The sequence below is a fragment of the Saccopteryx leptura genome, chromosome 1 (genome assembly GCF_036850995.1).
Source record: "Saccopteryx leptura isolate mSacLep1 chromosome 1, mSacLep1_pri_phased_curated, whole genome shotgun sequence".
In the NCBI taxonomy this organism is placed as follows: Eukaryota; Metazoa; Chordata; class Mammalia; order Chiroptera; family Emballonuridae; genus Saccopteryx; species Saccopteryx leptura.
In genome coordinates, this window is record NC_089503.1 from 190,010,060 (window position 1) to 190,025,647 (window position 15,588).

Sequence of the window (15,588 nt, forward strand, 5' to 3'; positions counted from 1 at the left end):
GACTGCAAACCAGTGCCTGCAGCATTAATATTAAATAAGACTATTTTCCAAATCTCCAGAGTGAGGTAGGTAGAGAGCAGATATTCCTTATTTGCATTCTTCTGAGGATGTGTGGCTTGGTTTGAGAGTCTACAAGTATGATATCACTCTCAAAATCAATGAACTGTGTTTCCTGGTTGACTGTCATGTCTGGAAATACAAATCAGAACCCCCAGAACATCCCATAGCTTAAATGAAATGAAAACCTCTGCCCTATTTTTGATGTGGATGTTTTTGGTGTGTTTTTTTTTACATTGAGTTTCTCAAGTCTCTCCAAAGAAATATCGAGTTTAAGAAAGGTTTCTGCAGGATTTATAAGATACTAAACACTTTCTTTGTGTGTTTAAATTTTAAGATAAGACCTGTTTATGTGTGAAGAACTGATGGCTTTTCTGGGAATATTTTTCAGTTCAAATACCTCAATATGAAAAGAGGAGGAATACAGTAACCAGTTAGTCAAATAAAACTTGAAGCTTCTTTGTAGATTCTTTAACATTATATTGACTATGACATCGACAAAGCTAGATGTGCTTACGAACAAGTGGCAATCCTCTCCATTTTTAGCTCATTATACTACTGCTATGGAAATAATGCAGTACGGAGAAAGAACAGGGATTCAGGGGTCAGGAGCTTTGGAATTGAATCTCAGCTGCATGTTTCAACCTTGTCTCTTTTTACTAGTTAGTTGAACTGTGTGACATTCAGTTTTGTCATTTATAAACTAGGATGGATAATAATTCCAACCTAACATAGTGATTGTGCAGACCAACATGAATGCATGCTGCAAAAGAACTAGGTAAATGGTAGTTGTCTTCCTAAGAGTAATAACAGTAGAGGGCACAGTAACCACAGTGTATCTTACATAGCATTTCCAGAACTGCCGCTGTCACAGGGGTTTAGATGACTAAAGCTGCTTCACATGAATCAAAGTATGAATTAAAATCTGAGAAATAAGCTTCATGTAAATCTGATGTCAAGTTGACAGTTGCAGCCAATGTACGCAGTTTTAGTGATTAAGCAATATGCAGAGCTCTATATTTTCATGAGAAAAATACTATCACAATTACATAAAACTGGAAAGAAATCATGATTTTCTGTCCCTTTCTTTTTTTTTCTTTTTTTTTTTTGTATTTTTCTGAAGCTGGAAACAGGGAGAGACAGTCAGACAGACTCCCGCATGCGCCTGACTGGGATCCACCCGGCACACCCACCAGGGGCGACGTTCTGCCCACCAGGGGGCGATGCTCTGCCCCTCCGGGGCGTCGCTCTGCCGCGACCAGAGCCACTCTAGCTCCTGGGGCAGAGGCCAAGGAGCCATCCCCAGCGCCCGGGCCATCTTTGCTCCAATGGAGCCTTGGCTGCGGGAGGGGAAGAGAGAGACAGAGAGGAAGGAGGGGGGGGGGGCGTGGAGAAGCAAATGGGTGCTTCTCCTATGTGCCCTGGCTGGGAATAGGACCTGGGTCCCCCGCACGCCAGGCCAACGCTCTACCGCTGAGCCAACCGGCCAGGGCCTTTCTGTCCCTTTCTTTTGTCATAATACTTGCGTCTTTAGTTACTTTGATGATAAATGGAATGGCATTGATGAGCCCAGCAATTAAACATGCAAGTTGGGACACTAGGAAGGAAAACTTGCTTACTGTCATTAGTATGTTGTTTTTAGATGAGGTAATACAGAGGAGGAGTGCTCACAACTAGAATTTAATTCTGTTTTACAATGTAGAAAATGATCCATTAAGCTCGAATTTACCCCTAATGCAGAAAAATAATGGAAGTTAAGAATAATAATGTTCTCTACCAGTACAGATAGCACCAACCACTTCCCTGCCCTAATTAGTCCCATGGGAAGTTAGAGCAGGTGGTCACTGAGAAAATGTTTAGGAAAAGAAAGATGATGTATTATTATTATTATTATTATTATTATTGGTGACAGATAGGGACAGACAGACGGGAAGGGAGAGAGATGAAAAGCATCAATTCTTTGTTGTGGCACCTTAGTTATTCATTGATTGCTTTCTCATATGTGCCTTGATACGGAGGTGTGGGGAGGGGGGATACAGCAGAGCAAGTGGCCCGTTGCTCAAGCCAGTGACCTTTGGGCTCAAGCCAAAGAAGATGGGTTAATATCTGTGATTCCACGCTCAAGCCAGCAGCCCCAAAGTGGATGAAACCACGCTCAAGCTGGTGACCTCAGGATTTCGAACCTGGGTCCTCTGTGTCCCAGTCTGTCGCTCTATGCACTGTGCCACCACTTGGTCAGGCAAAGGATGATGTATTATTACCAACTATGGTTCATTTTCCTTCTAAAGCCTGAGGGTATGCACATGAACAGTGTTCAACCTAAATGCTTAGCAGGGTCCTCTGTTTCTTTGATAAGTATGTGTTTTTAAGAGGCAACAAGAAAAGGAGGCAACAAATCTGTGAGCATCAGCACCGGAGATCTGTCAATCGGGCCTCTATTCTCTCTTTCCACTGTTCTTTGCTCAGAAGCAGAGACAGATAGGAGGCTCAGTACCCTTTTTACTGAGTAACTACTATCTCATTACCAGAGTGCCAAATACCTGTAATGAAGAAAGTGGGGCATCTGTTCTAAGATGGACCATCTTCCTGCTCCAACAGTCAAAATAGAGCTAAATTTACTTTGTTTAGCAACAGGTTGCATCTCACATTTCTGCTTAACTCATGCTACATCCCTCTAGATTCAAGAACTCGGAGCACTGACATGGTATTTTCAGAGAACCGTTACTCATTTTATCCACCCAGCCATGGAAATATAGGAGGAAGTAGGATAAAATTAAATAGCTACTGTGATAAATCAAGGTTTGTAAATTCCCCTTCTAGTTTTCTTTTTCTTCTAGTTTTTGCTCAAGTGCTAGTTAAAAAAAATTAAAGAGATTAAAAGTCAAGGTATGAGTTTTGTTTGCCATTAATTGGGGACTCTTACCTGTAACAAGCCTGCCATGATTGGCGTCGTATATCATGGAATAAATTTGCATGTCTCCGGGTCCTCCCTGGCTGTCATGGAAGATTTGTAACAATGAAAGCGTCTGGATATCCCACACCCTGAAAACCTGGGGGAGGGAGCAAAGAACACAATTCACCACTTTGACATTTTATCTTCCCAACTCAAAGTTGTTTATATGAAGCACTTTCAGAGTTTGTAAAATGCTCCCAAACACTTGCAACAAAGTATGATTTATATGATGAGCACACATAATGTTCTTCTATTTATGTTCTTAAATAAAAGTAACTCAGAAAAACTTAATAATTATCTTATACTAATAGTGAATATTGCTTGTTAATGTTATTTTTAGGTATTTCATGTTTTTTTGCCCTTGTAATTGCTATCCGTTTGACCTTTTCTTTCCCTAACTGATTACTGCTCTCACATAAAATTTTGTTTTTATAAATTGCTATTATAACTAGCCACTTTATTAAACTTATTCTAAAATGTTAAGCCAATTTTATTAAAATTGTCCAGCTATCCCACTATTTACAAATATGGTAATTTAGTCTTCTCATTTACAATATACGGCTCACAAAAATTAGGGGATATTTCAAAATGAATATGAAGCAATAAAAAAAGGAAGCATTTGATTTTTTTTTATTAAACAAAAACATCAGAAAAGCAAACAATAAGTCAAAGAAAGTTGTTCAATTATGCCAATGAGATGCAAAACCAACTTTTATTTCATTGGTGAAAATGCACTAGACAAAAGGCTGAAAGTACTGGAATATTGGCATGTTCCCTGATCCCCTAATTTTTGTGAGCTGTGTATTTATAGCTCACTTTTTCTTCTTTTATCACATTAGTTAGGACATTTAAAATACTATTTGATAACAGCAGCAATAACAGAAATATAACAGTGGCTCATGTCCTTCTCTATATGGATACTGTTTTTTTCAATGACTGTCAGATATATCAGTCAAAAATTGTCTGTATTCTAGGTTTTCCAATAGTTGATTTTAAGGGAAAAATAGTTTTTTTTTCTTCTTTTCTTGTTACCTTGGCAGAGGATAGGCTGATGACGTGTTGATCTTTCTCATTTGTTACGATTTCGGTGATACTGAACATGTGCCCCGTGAGCTTCCCCACGGGTTTGGTGCTGATGTTGGGGTGCCACAACCGGAGTATTTTGTCATCTCCTGAAGGGACATGGAATCCTTATTTACTTTTTTAGGAACACACGGTGGTCACAGTTTAAAGAGTCTGTGTCTCCCCTTTTCCCCTTCCCCGACCCCTGGTAACCACTGTATTCTACTATCTGTTCCTATGAGTTCAGCTTTTATATATAATCATGTATTATTAGTCTTTCTCTGTCTGACTTATCTCACTTAGCATAATGCCCCTCAAAGTCCACCCATGTTGCCACAAATGGCAAGGTTTCCTCCTTTCTGATGGCCAAATATTTTCCTTTGTATACAATATACCAAATCTTACCCATTCATCTGTGGAAAGACACTTAAGTTGTTTATATGGCTTGGCTTTTGTGAATGCTGCAATGAACACAGGAATGCAGAAATCAAAACTCACGTTAGCCACATGTTTAAGTATTGCTTACTCAAAGGGTTTTGTGTGCAGTGCTGGAGCTGAGGTAAGTAAAAAGACCTAACTGAAGACAGGCAGTGATGGGTACAGCATCCATTGCAGTTTGATTCTCAGGCTGTTTTACTGCTTCTTCTTTTACCACCACTATGTTCCCCTTCCCTCATCTCTTTTTTTTTATGTATTTTTTTAATTTTTTTTAAATTTTATTTATTCATTAGAGAGAGAGAGAGAGAGAAGAGGGGAGGAGCAGGAAGCATCAACTCCACATATGTGCCTTGACCAGGAAAGCCCAGGGTTTTGAAACGGCAACCTCAGCGTTTCCAGGTTGACGCTTTATCCACTACGCCACCACAGGTCAGGCATTTTTTTTTAATTTTTTTTAAATTTTATTTTCCCTCATCTCTTAAAGTGACCATTACCTCCTTTTGATGTGTGGTCCAGGCCAGGAAACCTGCCCATTTCCATTGCAAGTAATAATTCAACACACTCATCAACTCAGGATGGGGCAGTGGGGATCAAGAAATTGTGACACAAGGCTTCCACTTCTCTTTTAGACAACACCTAATTTTGGTATGTGTGTCCCTTATGTGCTCTAGACATGGTACGGAAGTCTTGAATGATAACCTTACTTAGTACAATGCAAACGCTCACATTCATGTTTATTCTTAGATCATTGCCATCAAGCTTCAGAACACTGCTGCCAGTCCAAGCCAAGACACCTATGTACTATTCTGCAGACTTCTTATCCCTGTGCCCGTCTTTCCTTGATGTCCTTAGTTGAAAGTTAGAAGTTTGTAACTAATTAATGCCTTGTTTTCCATAATACCCACAGCTATGACTATATATTGAATAACTCTAATTGGCACAGTGGGTTCCAAATTTTCCGAAGGACATTTTAGTTTATCTCTCTATGAACAGAAATTTCTTTACACAATGACATTGGAATATTTTAAACTCAAAGGGATCCTGAAATTTATGTAGTCCAACTTTCTCATTTTATTATTAGCAAATTTGTAGTGAGCAATTATTTGCAAGACACTGTGCTAAGACTTTACTTGAATTCATTTAATTCTTATAATAACCTGAGTAGGTACTACTGTCAGCTCTACATTACAGATGAGACGGAAGCTTAGAAGAGTTAAATAACCTGCCCATGGGCCCTGGCCGGTTGGCTCAGCGGTAGAGCGTCGGCCTGGTGTGCGGGGGACCCGGGTTTGATTCCCGGCCAGGGCACATAGGAGAAGCGCCCATTTGCTTCTCCACCCCCTCCCTTCCTCTCTGTCTCTCTCTTCCCCTCCCGCAGCCAAGGCTCCATTGGAGCAAGGATGGCCCGGGCGCTGGGGATGGCTCCTTGGCCTCTGCCCCAGGCACTAGAGTGGCTCTGGTCGCGGCAGAGTGACGCCCCGGAGGGGCAGAGCATCGCCCCCTGGTGGGCAGAGCGTCGCCCCTGGTGGGCGTGCCGGGTGGATCCCGGTCGGGCACATGTGGGAGTCTGTCTGACTGTCTCTCCCCATTTCCAGCTTCAGAAAGAAAAAAGAAAAAAAAAATAACCTGCCCATGGCCATATGACTTGCTAGTAAGAGAACCAGGATTTGTACATAAATGATTTGACTCCACAGTCCAGGCTCAAAGCTATTGCAGTGTCTTAGAACTCCAGTATTGCAGATGAGGAGTCTGAGGCTCAAAGAATATTTCAGTCCTTCAACTCTCCCAGTTTCTAATACCATCATCTTTGCCCTTACTCTCAGAGGATAACTGGATTTCTTATCTTCTACACTACTTAGCCCTTAAATGTTGCCCTTTTTAAAGGCTATATCTACGGTTCTCTTCTCTGTTTACTCCAAACTATGGGCTCTTGACGTTTTTGGCCCTTTGATGATTTGATAAAATCTTGAACTTTCTCTCCATAAAGATTCAGATAGACACACATGTATTGTTCAGTTTCAGGGGGTTGCAGAACTCCTCTAAAGCCCACCCATAAGTCCCAGGCTAAGAATGCTCTCAGGCATTGAAATAAGTTCTAGATACATGAAAGAACTAAAGTTAAAAAATGAAATGAGACAATAAACATTATAGTAAAATACAGAAGAATTTGTTTTACATATTCTTGGGCTAGGGAAGGCTAAGGACCCAGAAGTCTCTCTCTCCCTCCCTCTCTCTCTTTCTCTCTCTCTCTCTCTCTCTCTCTCTCTCTCTCTCTCACACACACACACACACACACACATACACACACACACACACACACAGTTTGACTTTATATACATTTTTAAATTCTCTAAAAGGTTTTCCCAGCAGTGAAATTCTACAATTTTGTGAAAATTCTTAACTACTTTAAGGAAAGATCACAGTTTGCAAAGTAGAAACTCTCCATGCAGCAGGAACTCTTACCTCCAGTGACAATGACATTCGCTTTTATACAGTAACAAAAAGTGTTGGCTCCTCTTAGTATGGAAAACTCTCTCACAGGCCTGGGAAACACAAATCTGATTTCAAATATATGTTTTCCTGTATAAAGCTAATTCCAGTTTATAAAGACACTATGTTCCATAGGTTCATTTTTCAGTTGTTTATGAATCTATTTACCCACAGAGAGTATTATAAGTGATTATTAAATTCTCACTGACACATAGAATCCATTTACTCTGTAATGTGGTGATTCTATCACAACACTTCATATTGTTTCTACTTAAAAAAAATATATCCAAAGGGGAAGGGCTTGGGGAGACGAAGTTAGGTGAAAAAGGTGAAGGGGTTAAGAAGTACAGACTGGCAGTTACAAAATAGTCATGGGATGTAAAGTACAGCATAGGGAATACAGTCAACAATATTGTAATAACTATGCATGGTGTTAGATGGGTGTTGGAAATATCAGGGGACCACTTTGTAAAATATATAACCACTGTGCTGTACACCTGAAACTAATACAAAGCAATATTGAATGTCAACTGTAATTGAAAAATAGAATATAAAGAAAGCCTAAAAAATATCCAGGGTCTTGGCCAGTTGGCTCAGTGGTAAAGCATCAGCCCGGGTATGGTACACCACTTTTACCAGCCTCCTTTTTGTCTGAACTGAGCCTTTTCCTTCCTCAAGAGCTTCTGCATAGGCCAAAAATGTTCTTTCTTCCAGATCAGAACCATATTAACAGCTACTCTCCTGCAGGTGTTACTTTCTCAGATATGCCTTTTCTAAACTTTATCCTCCCACCCCTACCAACTAAATAATGTCTTTTGTGCTATTTTCTTTCCTAATACCATGTTACTTTCTCTTAAGGCATATAGCATCTATCATATATATAAGCCTAATATAGATGTTGTCCATTTTGTAACAAAGTAAATTATAAATACCATTGGACTTGGACATAAGAGGCTCCCAATAAATATATGAATACTCTGAAGGAACAAATACCTAGTTGACAATACCACTTTCCAGAGTCACACAGAACAAAATGTATTGATTCTGGAAAGTTCCTTCTGAATTTTTCCCTGGTACCCTTGATATAGTTGCACTTTTTAAAAAACACAGTTTTCATCCTGGCTAGATGGCTCAGTTGGTTAAGAGTGTTGTTCTGAAGCACAGAAGTTGCTGGTTCAATCCTCGGTCAGGACATATACAGTATCAGATTGATGTTCCAATCTCTCTCTCTCTCTCTCCCTGACTCTCTCACTAAAATCAATGAATAAATTTTAAAAAATTAGAAAAGGGAATTTGAAGACTATTTAATTAAAATAAAAAGACACAGTCTTCAACATTTTTTTCCAAAATGAAAACACACACACACACACACACACACACACACACAGTACTATCAAAATCCCTTCCTGGATTACAGCATACTTCATCTCAGTTTTCTCTTCTGTTGCTACATGTATTTGCAAGCTCTGACTTAAAGAGAGAAGCCGGGTCACAGATAGAAGGTAAAGAAGTGACCCTACAAGGTCATGTGTTACATGATTGGGGTGTTTAGTGAATGTAAGATGACTCCCAGACATGAAGGAATTCCAGGGTGATTGTGTACTTGCTAAGAACATGGCCATTGAGCAAGCAGTGTGTCCTTCCATCTTTTTTCACTTTGGTAATGAGGTTAGTTGGTGGGAGTGAGGGCAGGGGACAAAGATGAAGGCATTTCTATTGCCTCCTTGGTGATGACCTTTCAGAGTGCCTTGGAGAAAGATATTTTTTTAAAGTGGTCCTCACCCTGGAGTGTCAGCTGTCACTGAACTATAATGTGTCCATTCCCGAGGGAGGATGCTGGAGAAAACCCTAGATCAGGAGGGAGTTGGGAAACTTTTTCTTTAAGGGACCAGGTAATGAATACTTTAGACTCTGTCAAACAGTCTCTGTTTCATAACTACTCAGCTCTGCTGTTGTACCACAAAAACAGCCATAAATTACACATAAATGAGAAAGCATGGCAGTGTTGTTATATAACTTCACGAGCAATAGAATTGGAATTTCATATAATTTTCATTGATCACAATATATATATTATTGTTTTGTAATGGTTTATCTATTTTTATTTATTATTTTTATAACAAGAGTGGAAAAGAAAGACAAGAGAGAGGGGGAGAAAGAAACATCAGTCTGTTGTTCCGGGGAGCAAACCTGTAATCTTAGCATATCAGGATGAAGCTCTAACCAACTGAGCTATTCAACCAGGCGTGATATAGTACTTTTCTTTAACATTTCAACCACTTAAAACTATAAAAATTATTTTTAGTTAGCAGATATTACAAAAACACACAAGGCCCACTGGACTTGGCCCCTGGCATTTTCTGCCGTATTCTAGAGGCAGAAGCACAAAGCCCAAACCAGGACAGGTCTATAATAGCTGCACCTGTTCCCTTCAGTATTCAAATTCTTTTTTTAGATGCTTTTCTGTATCTTTATTAACAAAAAGAAAAAAAAGAAACATTTGCTAAGCACATTGTGCCAGGTGCTTTATGTGAGTTAATATAGGTAGATTTTCTAAGATTACAAGGTAGGCACATTCATGCCCCTTTAAAGATGGAAAAATGGAAGAAAAACTAATGGTAAGGGTCACAAAGTTAGTGAGTTCTAGGACAGAAACCAGCTCTGTCTAGCTTTACAACAACCCTACCAAGGGTCACTCTATACTTTCCAATATAATCATCATCCTCTGAACCAGGTAACTAAAAGTAATGCAGAGTAGCTATTTGCAAATTTCTTGGAAATTTTCAAGCCATAGAAGGGTGAAAGTTTCAACGCATGTCTTGCAACAAGCCAACATGCTCTCAGTGGCATAATTAACTGCAGGTGTTCATCTTCTTGCTGACACAAAACTTTGGGAAATTATCGCACAAAATTATAACCCAAATAATAATCATTTTTGAAATGGAAATGTTTTTGAGAGGAATTTTTTTCCAGCCTTTTTAGAAACTGGGCTAGCTTCCATTTTAACAGCTGGCCAATTATGGACTAGTATAAATGCAGCTTCATCTGGTTCAGCTCAAGACTTATTATAGAAAATTACAGGAATAGGGATATGTTGAATCTAGGGATGGAGTGGACCTGACTCTCCTCCTATTGAGGTAACTGTCACTCCATTGGCAGTGTGGTTCAGGAAAACATGATTACACTATATCACTTGAGAACTCTCTTGTGCTTTCAGATTTAGAAGCAAGAATGGCTGAAGGAAGCAATTGAAAAATCTAGCCAGTTTCACTGAATAACTCAATGATCACTGTCTGCATATTTTTATTTCACAGTTGACTGACTCCTTGGGGCTGAATGCATTATCAGCCAGATTCGGGGAGATATGATAAATACCAGGAAGCTCAAAATTGGGCTCAGAGACAAACTCCTGATTACTGCAAAATAGATGCTTTTAAGAGTGAAGCAGTAAGTGCTGGCTAGTTGAAAAACAAAACCTTCTAGATACTCTCAGTGGTTGTAACTACTAACTACCAAATCTATGGAACACCATGGAGAGTAGGAATTTAAATTCTCCTCAATACTGTTACAAAAATTAAAAATACAAACATTTAGAAAGAAATATAAAAATAAAAGAAATAAAAGGATACATTAAACTTACCATCAGAACAGTTGCCTGTAGGGGGGTGTGTGTGTGTGTGTGTGTGTGTGTGTGTGTGTGTGTGTGTACATGAGAAAATGGAATGGGATATGGGATATAAGGATTAAAAGGAATAAAAAATAGAGGGAGAGTGTGACTAACTCATTTCTGCTCTTGAGATTAATACACCAAAAAAAAAAAAAAAAGGCATTAGATTTGCCAAGACTCATGCTAGCTGAAGATCATATTTCCCCTGACAGAAAGAAGGTATCCAATCTAAGAGAGATAATAAAAGATTACTGTCTCAATACCTGATGCAAGAATTCACCATTTGATCAGAAGATTCTAATGCTCAAGAAAGGGTATATGGGCTCCATTGTGACTTGTTTCCAAAGGGAAAGACTGGTGCCTTTCCTTCCCTCCAGTACTGGAGTATTCATTATTGCAATAAGAAATTTTGAGAGCACACAGAAATCAAAGCATTCTTTAAAACTCATTCTTTGTGAAAGAGCTTAAAAGTCTATAAGCAAATGATAATACTCTCAATTGCTACAGTGTATTAGAGTTTTCAAAGCAACTTCACCCATCTCAGCTTATTGGAGCAACACAAAAATCCTGTGTTTTAAGAAAATTAGTATTGTTCCCATTCATAAATGAGGTCATTAGAATTCCAGTTAGTTAAGTAACATGCCTAATACCACCAGGGCAATAAGTAGGTGGTAGAAGTGACCATGTGCTCCTTCAAAAATTTATTCATTCATTTATATTCTTTCTATCTTGGTAGGCAGCACAGCCATACAAATAGTCCTCTGGACCAGAAGCCTGGCAGTCTTGTACTGCTCTAACACTTCCCCTAGCTATTGCACCATTTGCTCTTCCCTTCCCAGACCTCAACTCAAATGCTATCTCCTTAGAGCATCTCTCAGGACCATCCTATCAGAACCACTGCCTCCCATCACTCTCTGTTCTCTAACCTCACTTCATTTCCATCACACGCTCACCTAACCTTACATTGAATATTTGTTTATATATGTCTCTCCCACTAGAAAATGAGCTGTAGGAGAATAGAGAGTCCATCTCTCTCGTTTATATGCCCTTATATCACTTCTTGGAGCAGTTTTTGGTCTATAATAGGCATGCAATAAATATTGTTGAGAATGAAAAAGTTGAAACTTAGACTTCATTTTCTCTTTCCTTTATTGCTCTCATCTAATAGGTTACCAATTCTTGTAAATTATACATGAATCTGTCTTCTCTCCATCCTTACTTCCCTTGGCTAAGTTGAAGTTTTCTTTATTTATTTTCTAAGCTATTACTATGTCTTCCCAAATGATCTCTCTCTTTTCACCCTGCTTACTTTATGATGCTCCCATATAACCCTATTATCTGTATCATAACATTTCTCAACATCTGTGAAAATCTACCTGTTTTCTCCCTCCTAAGACAACAGATCAAACAAGTGGAAGAATTAACATCTGAATTTTCTGAAAAACAACTTGAAATCTCCAAGGCTGCCATGAGCTTATCAATTATAAAAAGAAAAAGCCTGAGGCACTCTCTCCCTCTTGAGAGCAAGCCTGTGTCTTTCCCTTCCTACTTTTCTTTCCTCGGGTGCATTACCTTTGCCTTTCTCTCTCCTAAATTCTGCTTCTGTAACTTTTTTCTGGAGCTTACATAACCCAGCTGGTTCACTTCTACTACCTCTGTAACTTTCTAAATAAACTTTCTCTTATAATTTGAAAAAAGAAAAAGCCTGAAAGTCACAGGCTGTTCATGTATATAAACTATTGTACTTACAAAGTGTCCTCAAGTCTCTCCAAGGATTCCAAAACTAACGAATGAACACTGTCTAAGGAGCAGGATCCAAAGCAATCGAGATTTGAAATATATCTAATTTTCACAACCCAGTCATTATGGAGCTTCCTTTTAACACTGGAAAGTAAAAGAAAAAAAAGGGGAGGGGAATATTATGTTAGACACACAAATACATCATGTTGAGTGCCTATTTGGCATTTCAACTTGACTTTACCAAATTGTAACACTGAACTGACAAAGCCTGCATATATGCATTATACCACTTTTAACTGTTTAACTAAATTTTTATCACCTAATTTATTAAAAATGTGAAAATAAAGATTATCATCAAGTTTCGAGCTATAGATTCAGAATTTTAAAATAATATTGAAGAATCTCAATCCCATATTGTTACTGTTTTCTTTACTGAAAAAATTCTGGTCATCAAAATGAAGAACTTTGTTTATATTGTTTTATATCTTATATCAGCCAATTCATTTACGTATTTTCCAATGAATACTGATCACTTAAACCAATCATCCCTCTACTGTTGGACACTAGATATTTTACTATTAGAAGTAGCACTATAATAATTACACTTATACTGGCAGCCCCTGGGTTACAAACAAGATAGGTTCTGTAGGTTTGAAAATATTGAAGTATTAGTATGCACAGAAAGGTAAAAATAATGCTACATTAAGACAACAGCTGTCTAAGTTGCATTAAATAGGTAACTGTACCTGTTCCAACTTACATACAATTTTAACTTAAGAACAAACCTGTAGAACCTATCTCATTTGTTATCCAGGGACTGCCTATATTTCTCAACACGTCAAGATCCCAAGCTTCACTGTGTAAATGTTTATTAAGACACTTGATGTATCTGCCCAAATTGCTTTCTACAGAGAGATCAAACTCATAACTTCCACCACAAGTAGTAGGTGAGAATGCCCATCTCACAGCATCTTTATCATTTTTAATTTCTAATTTTACAAGTGAGAAATTATATCTAATATTAAGTGGTATTCTTTTGATTAATAGAGAGGACACAGTAATACAAAATTTGTTTTTCTTCTAATAAAACAAATATACACCTTACTCTAAAATGTGAGAACCACTTTAGTGATAAAGAAGACAATGAAAATCACTCATAACCTTGTCAGTTGGAGATAAATGTTAGAATTTTTGTTTGATGAGCATTTGGAAATGTGTATTGACTATTGTACTGTGTGTGCATGGTGTGAATTATCTGTTTATGATCTATGCCAATTTTTCTTGAAGGGAATTATTGCTTTTTTAATTGCATGCTAATAGCTGTTAAAGATCATTAACCCATGGTCTGTCATATTTGTTATAAATATTTATTCTAGTTCATGTACTTTAAAAATGTTATCCTTAGATGCCCAGAGTTTTTATTTTGTGTAGTTAAATCTATCAAATGTTTTCTTTGCTTTTGTTTAGAATCTTCTACCATATTTAAGTACTAGTAAATAGTCACATATATCTTTTATAGTTATTCATAGTTTAATTTTTTAATTTCACTTTTCAATTTATTCAGGTACTTATAGATTTTTATTGTCAATAGCACTTAACATAGGAATTTTAGTTGCTAATTTTCCTGTCTTCTTTTTATATAAGAAGCTCCTTGAGATAAGAGGCATTTCTTGTTCAGTTTTATGTTTCAGATCTTACCATGTGGTCTTTACCACATTGTTTTTACTATATAAATACTTGAAAATGTCTATATTGAACCAATAAGACTACCCATGTAATACACTTACCTTCTAAAGTTCTTTGAATCTAAGGCCTGATTTTGTAATTTTTTTTTGGATTTTGCCTGCCTCAATCCAAAGTCATCACTGTTTAATGTGAATTTGCTCACGAAACCACCATCATCCCCCAAGAGGATGTCGTCTCGGCAGAGCTGGTCGGACACGGACACGGCACACACGCAGAGGAGGCAGTGGTCCATAGGCTTTATGACAAAATAGTTTTCCTAGACACAGACAAGCACTTCTAACAAGTCATTCCATTGCTCTGAACAGCTAAACATTACATTGAAATATTTTTCCTATTTTTTATCAAAGTTTTACTTCTGATATATATTTTCTTTATTTTAGATCCTCTTACAGTGTTTAAGAAACTTAAAAAAAATATTAACCAAGTAAAAGTTAATGAACATTCACTGTGAGCCTTATGTTGTGTTTTGGGCTGTTTTGTGGAGGAAAGGGTGAGGTACTGCTGGCTCAGTAGTAATGAGTTTTCTAATGTAATACTGTGATTGTCCCTTTCTTGCATTTACAAGGCAATATTAACAGCAAGTATTAAAAGGTTCAGGTGTTAAAAAAACCATTGACATAAAATTGGATGGTCAACAGGAAAATCAAATATTCAAATTTCAATTATTTTACAAGAAGTTATCAGGAGAAAAATATCCTAACATTTAAGTTTACCCAGAAATATTCATCAAATACTTGCTAAGCTAACAGTGCTGCTGAGTTGGGTGCCCTAAGCTATAGAGACACAGTTCTTCTGAAACTCAGTTTCTACCTAACATCAAAATATATATATATATATATATATATATATATATATATATATATATATATATATATTTAAAAAGTTGTAATTAGTTTTGTTCCTTTTAGAATGAGTGAGACTTAGTATATTTAGAAATTTATTCTATCATTCAACAAATATTTGTTGAGTAGCTATGGCATGCCAAGAACTACTGTAGGCATGGGCCGTATGGTGATGAACAAGTTTGTGACTCTGTAGAACTACCACTCTAGTGGGGGAAGACGGAAGAATAAAAGAGATCTTTATGTATAATGGGAAGTGCAGTTAAAGGGAAGAAACTACAGTGCTGTATTGAAGAGTTGACAACACTGACAGAAGAGGCCACTTTAGGTCCCATGGTCAGGGAAGGTGACCTTTGATTTGGATGTGCATTGGTTGAGAGGAAGATTCAGAAGAGGTTAAGAAGAAGGAGACTGGAAGAAGAGACTAATAATATATATATTATAGATTAATAATAATATATATAATAATATATATTATATATAAATTATATATAAATAATAATATTGAGCAATCAGCTGCCTTCTTGAAGATCATTCTGGCACATATATATATATGGCAGAGGGTCTGAAGATAATTCCTGGACCAGGTAGGA

General features: G+C 37.5%; 1 protein-coding gene across 1 annotated transcript in view; it reads right to left on the reverse strand.

The window, feature by feature from the left end:
• The window catches only part of WDR64 (WD repeat domain 64), an 83,066-nt gene that overhangs the window by 38,079 nt on the left and 29,399 nt on the right, over window positions 1–15,588 (reverse strand). The window contains exons 7-11 of the mRNA XM_066360897.1: window positions 14,195–14,409; window positions 12,417–12,551; window positions 6,974–7,053; window positions 4,043–4,182; window positions 2,981–3,107 (exon numbers count right to left, since the gene is read on the reverse strand). Coding sequence (XP_066216994.1) covers window positions 2,981–3,107; window positions 4,043–4,182; window positions 6,974–7,053; window positions 12,417–12,551; window positions 14,195–14,409 — 697 coding nt within the window. The remainder of the gene's footprint in view (window positions 1–2,980; window positions 3,108–4,042; window positions 4,183–6,973; window positions 7,054–12,416; window positions 12,552–14,194; window positions 14,410–15,588) is intronic.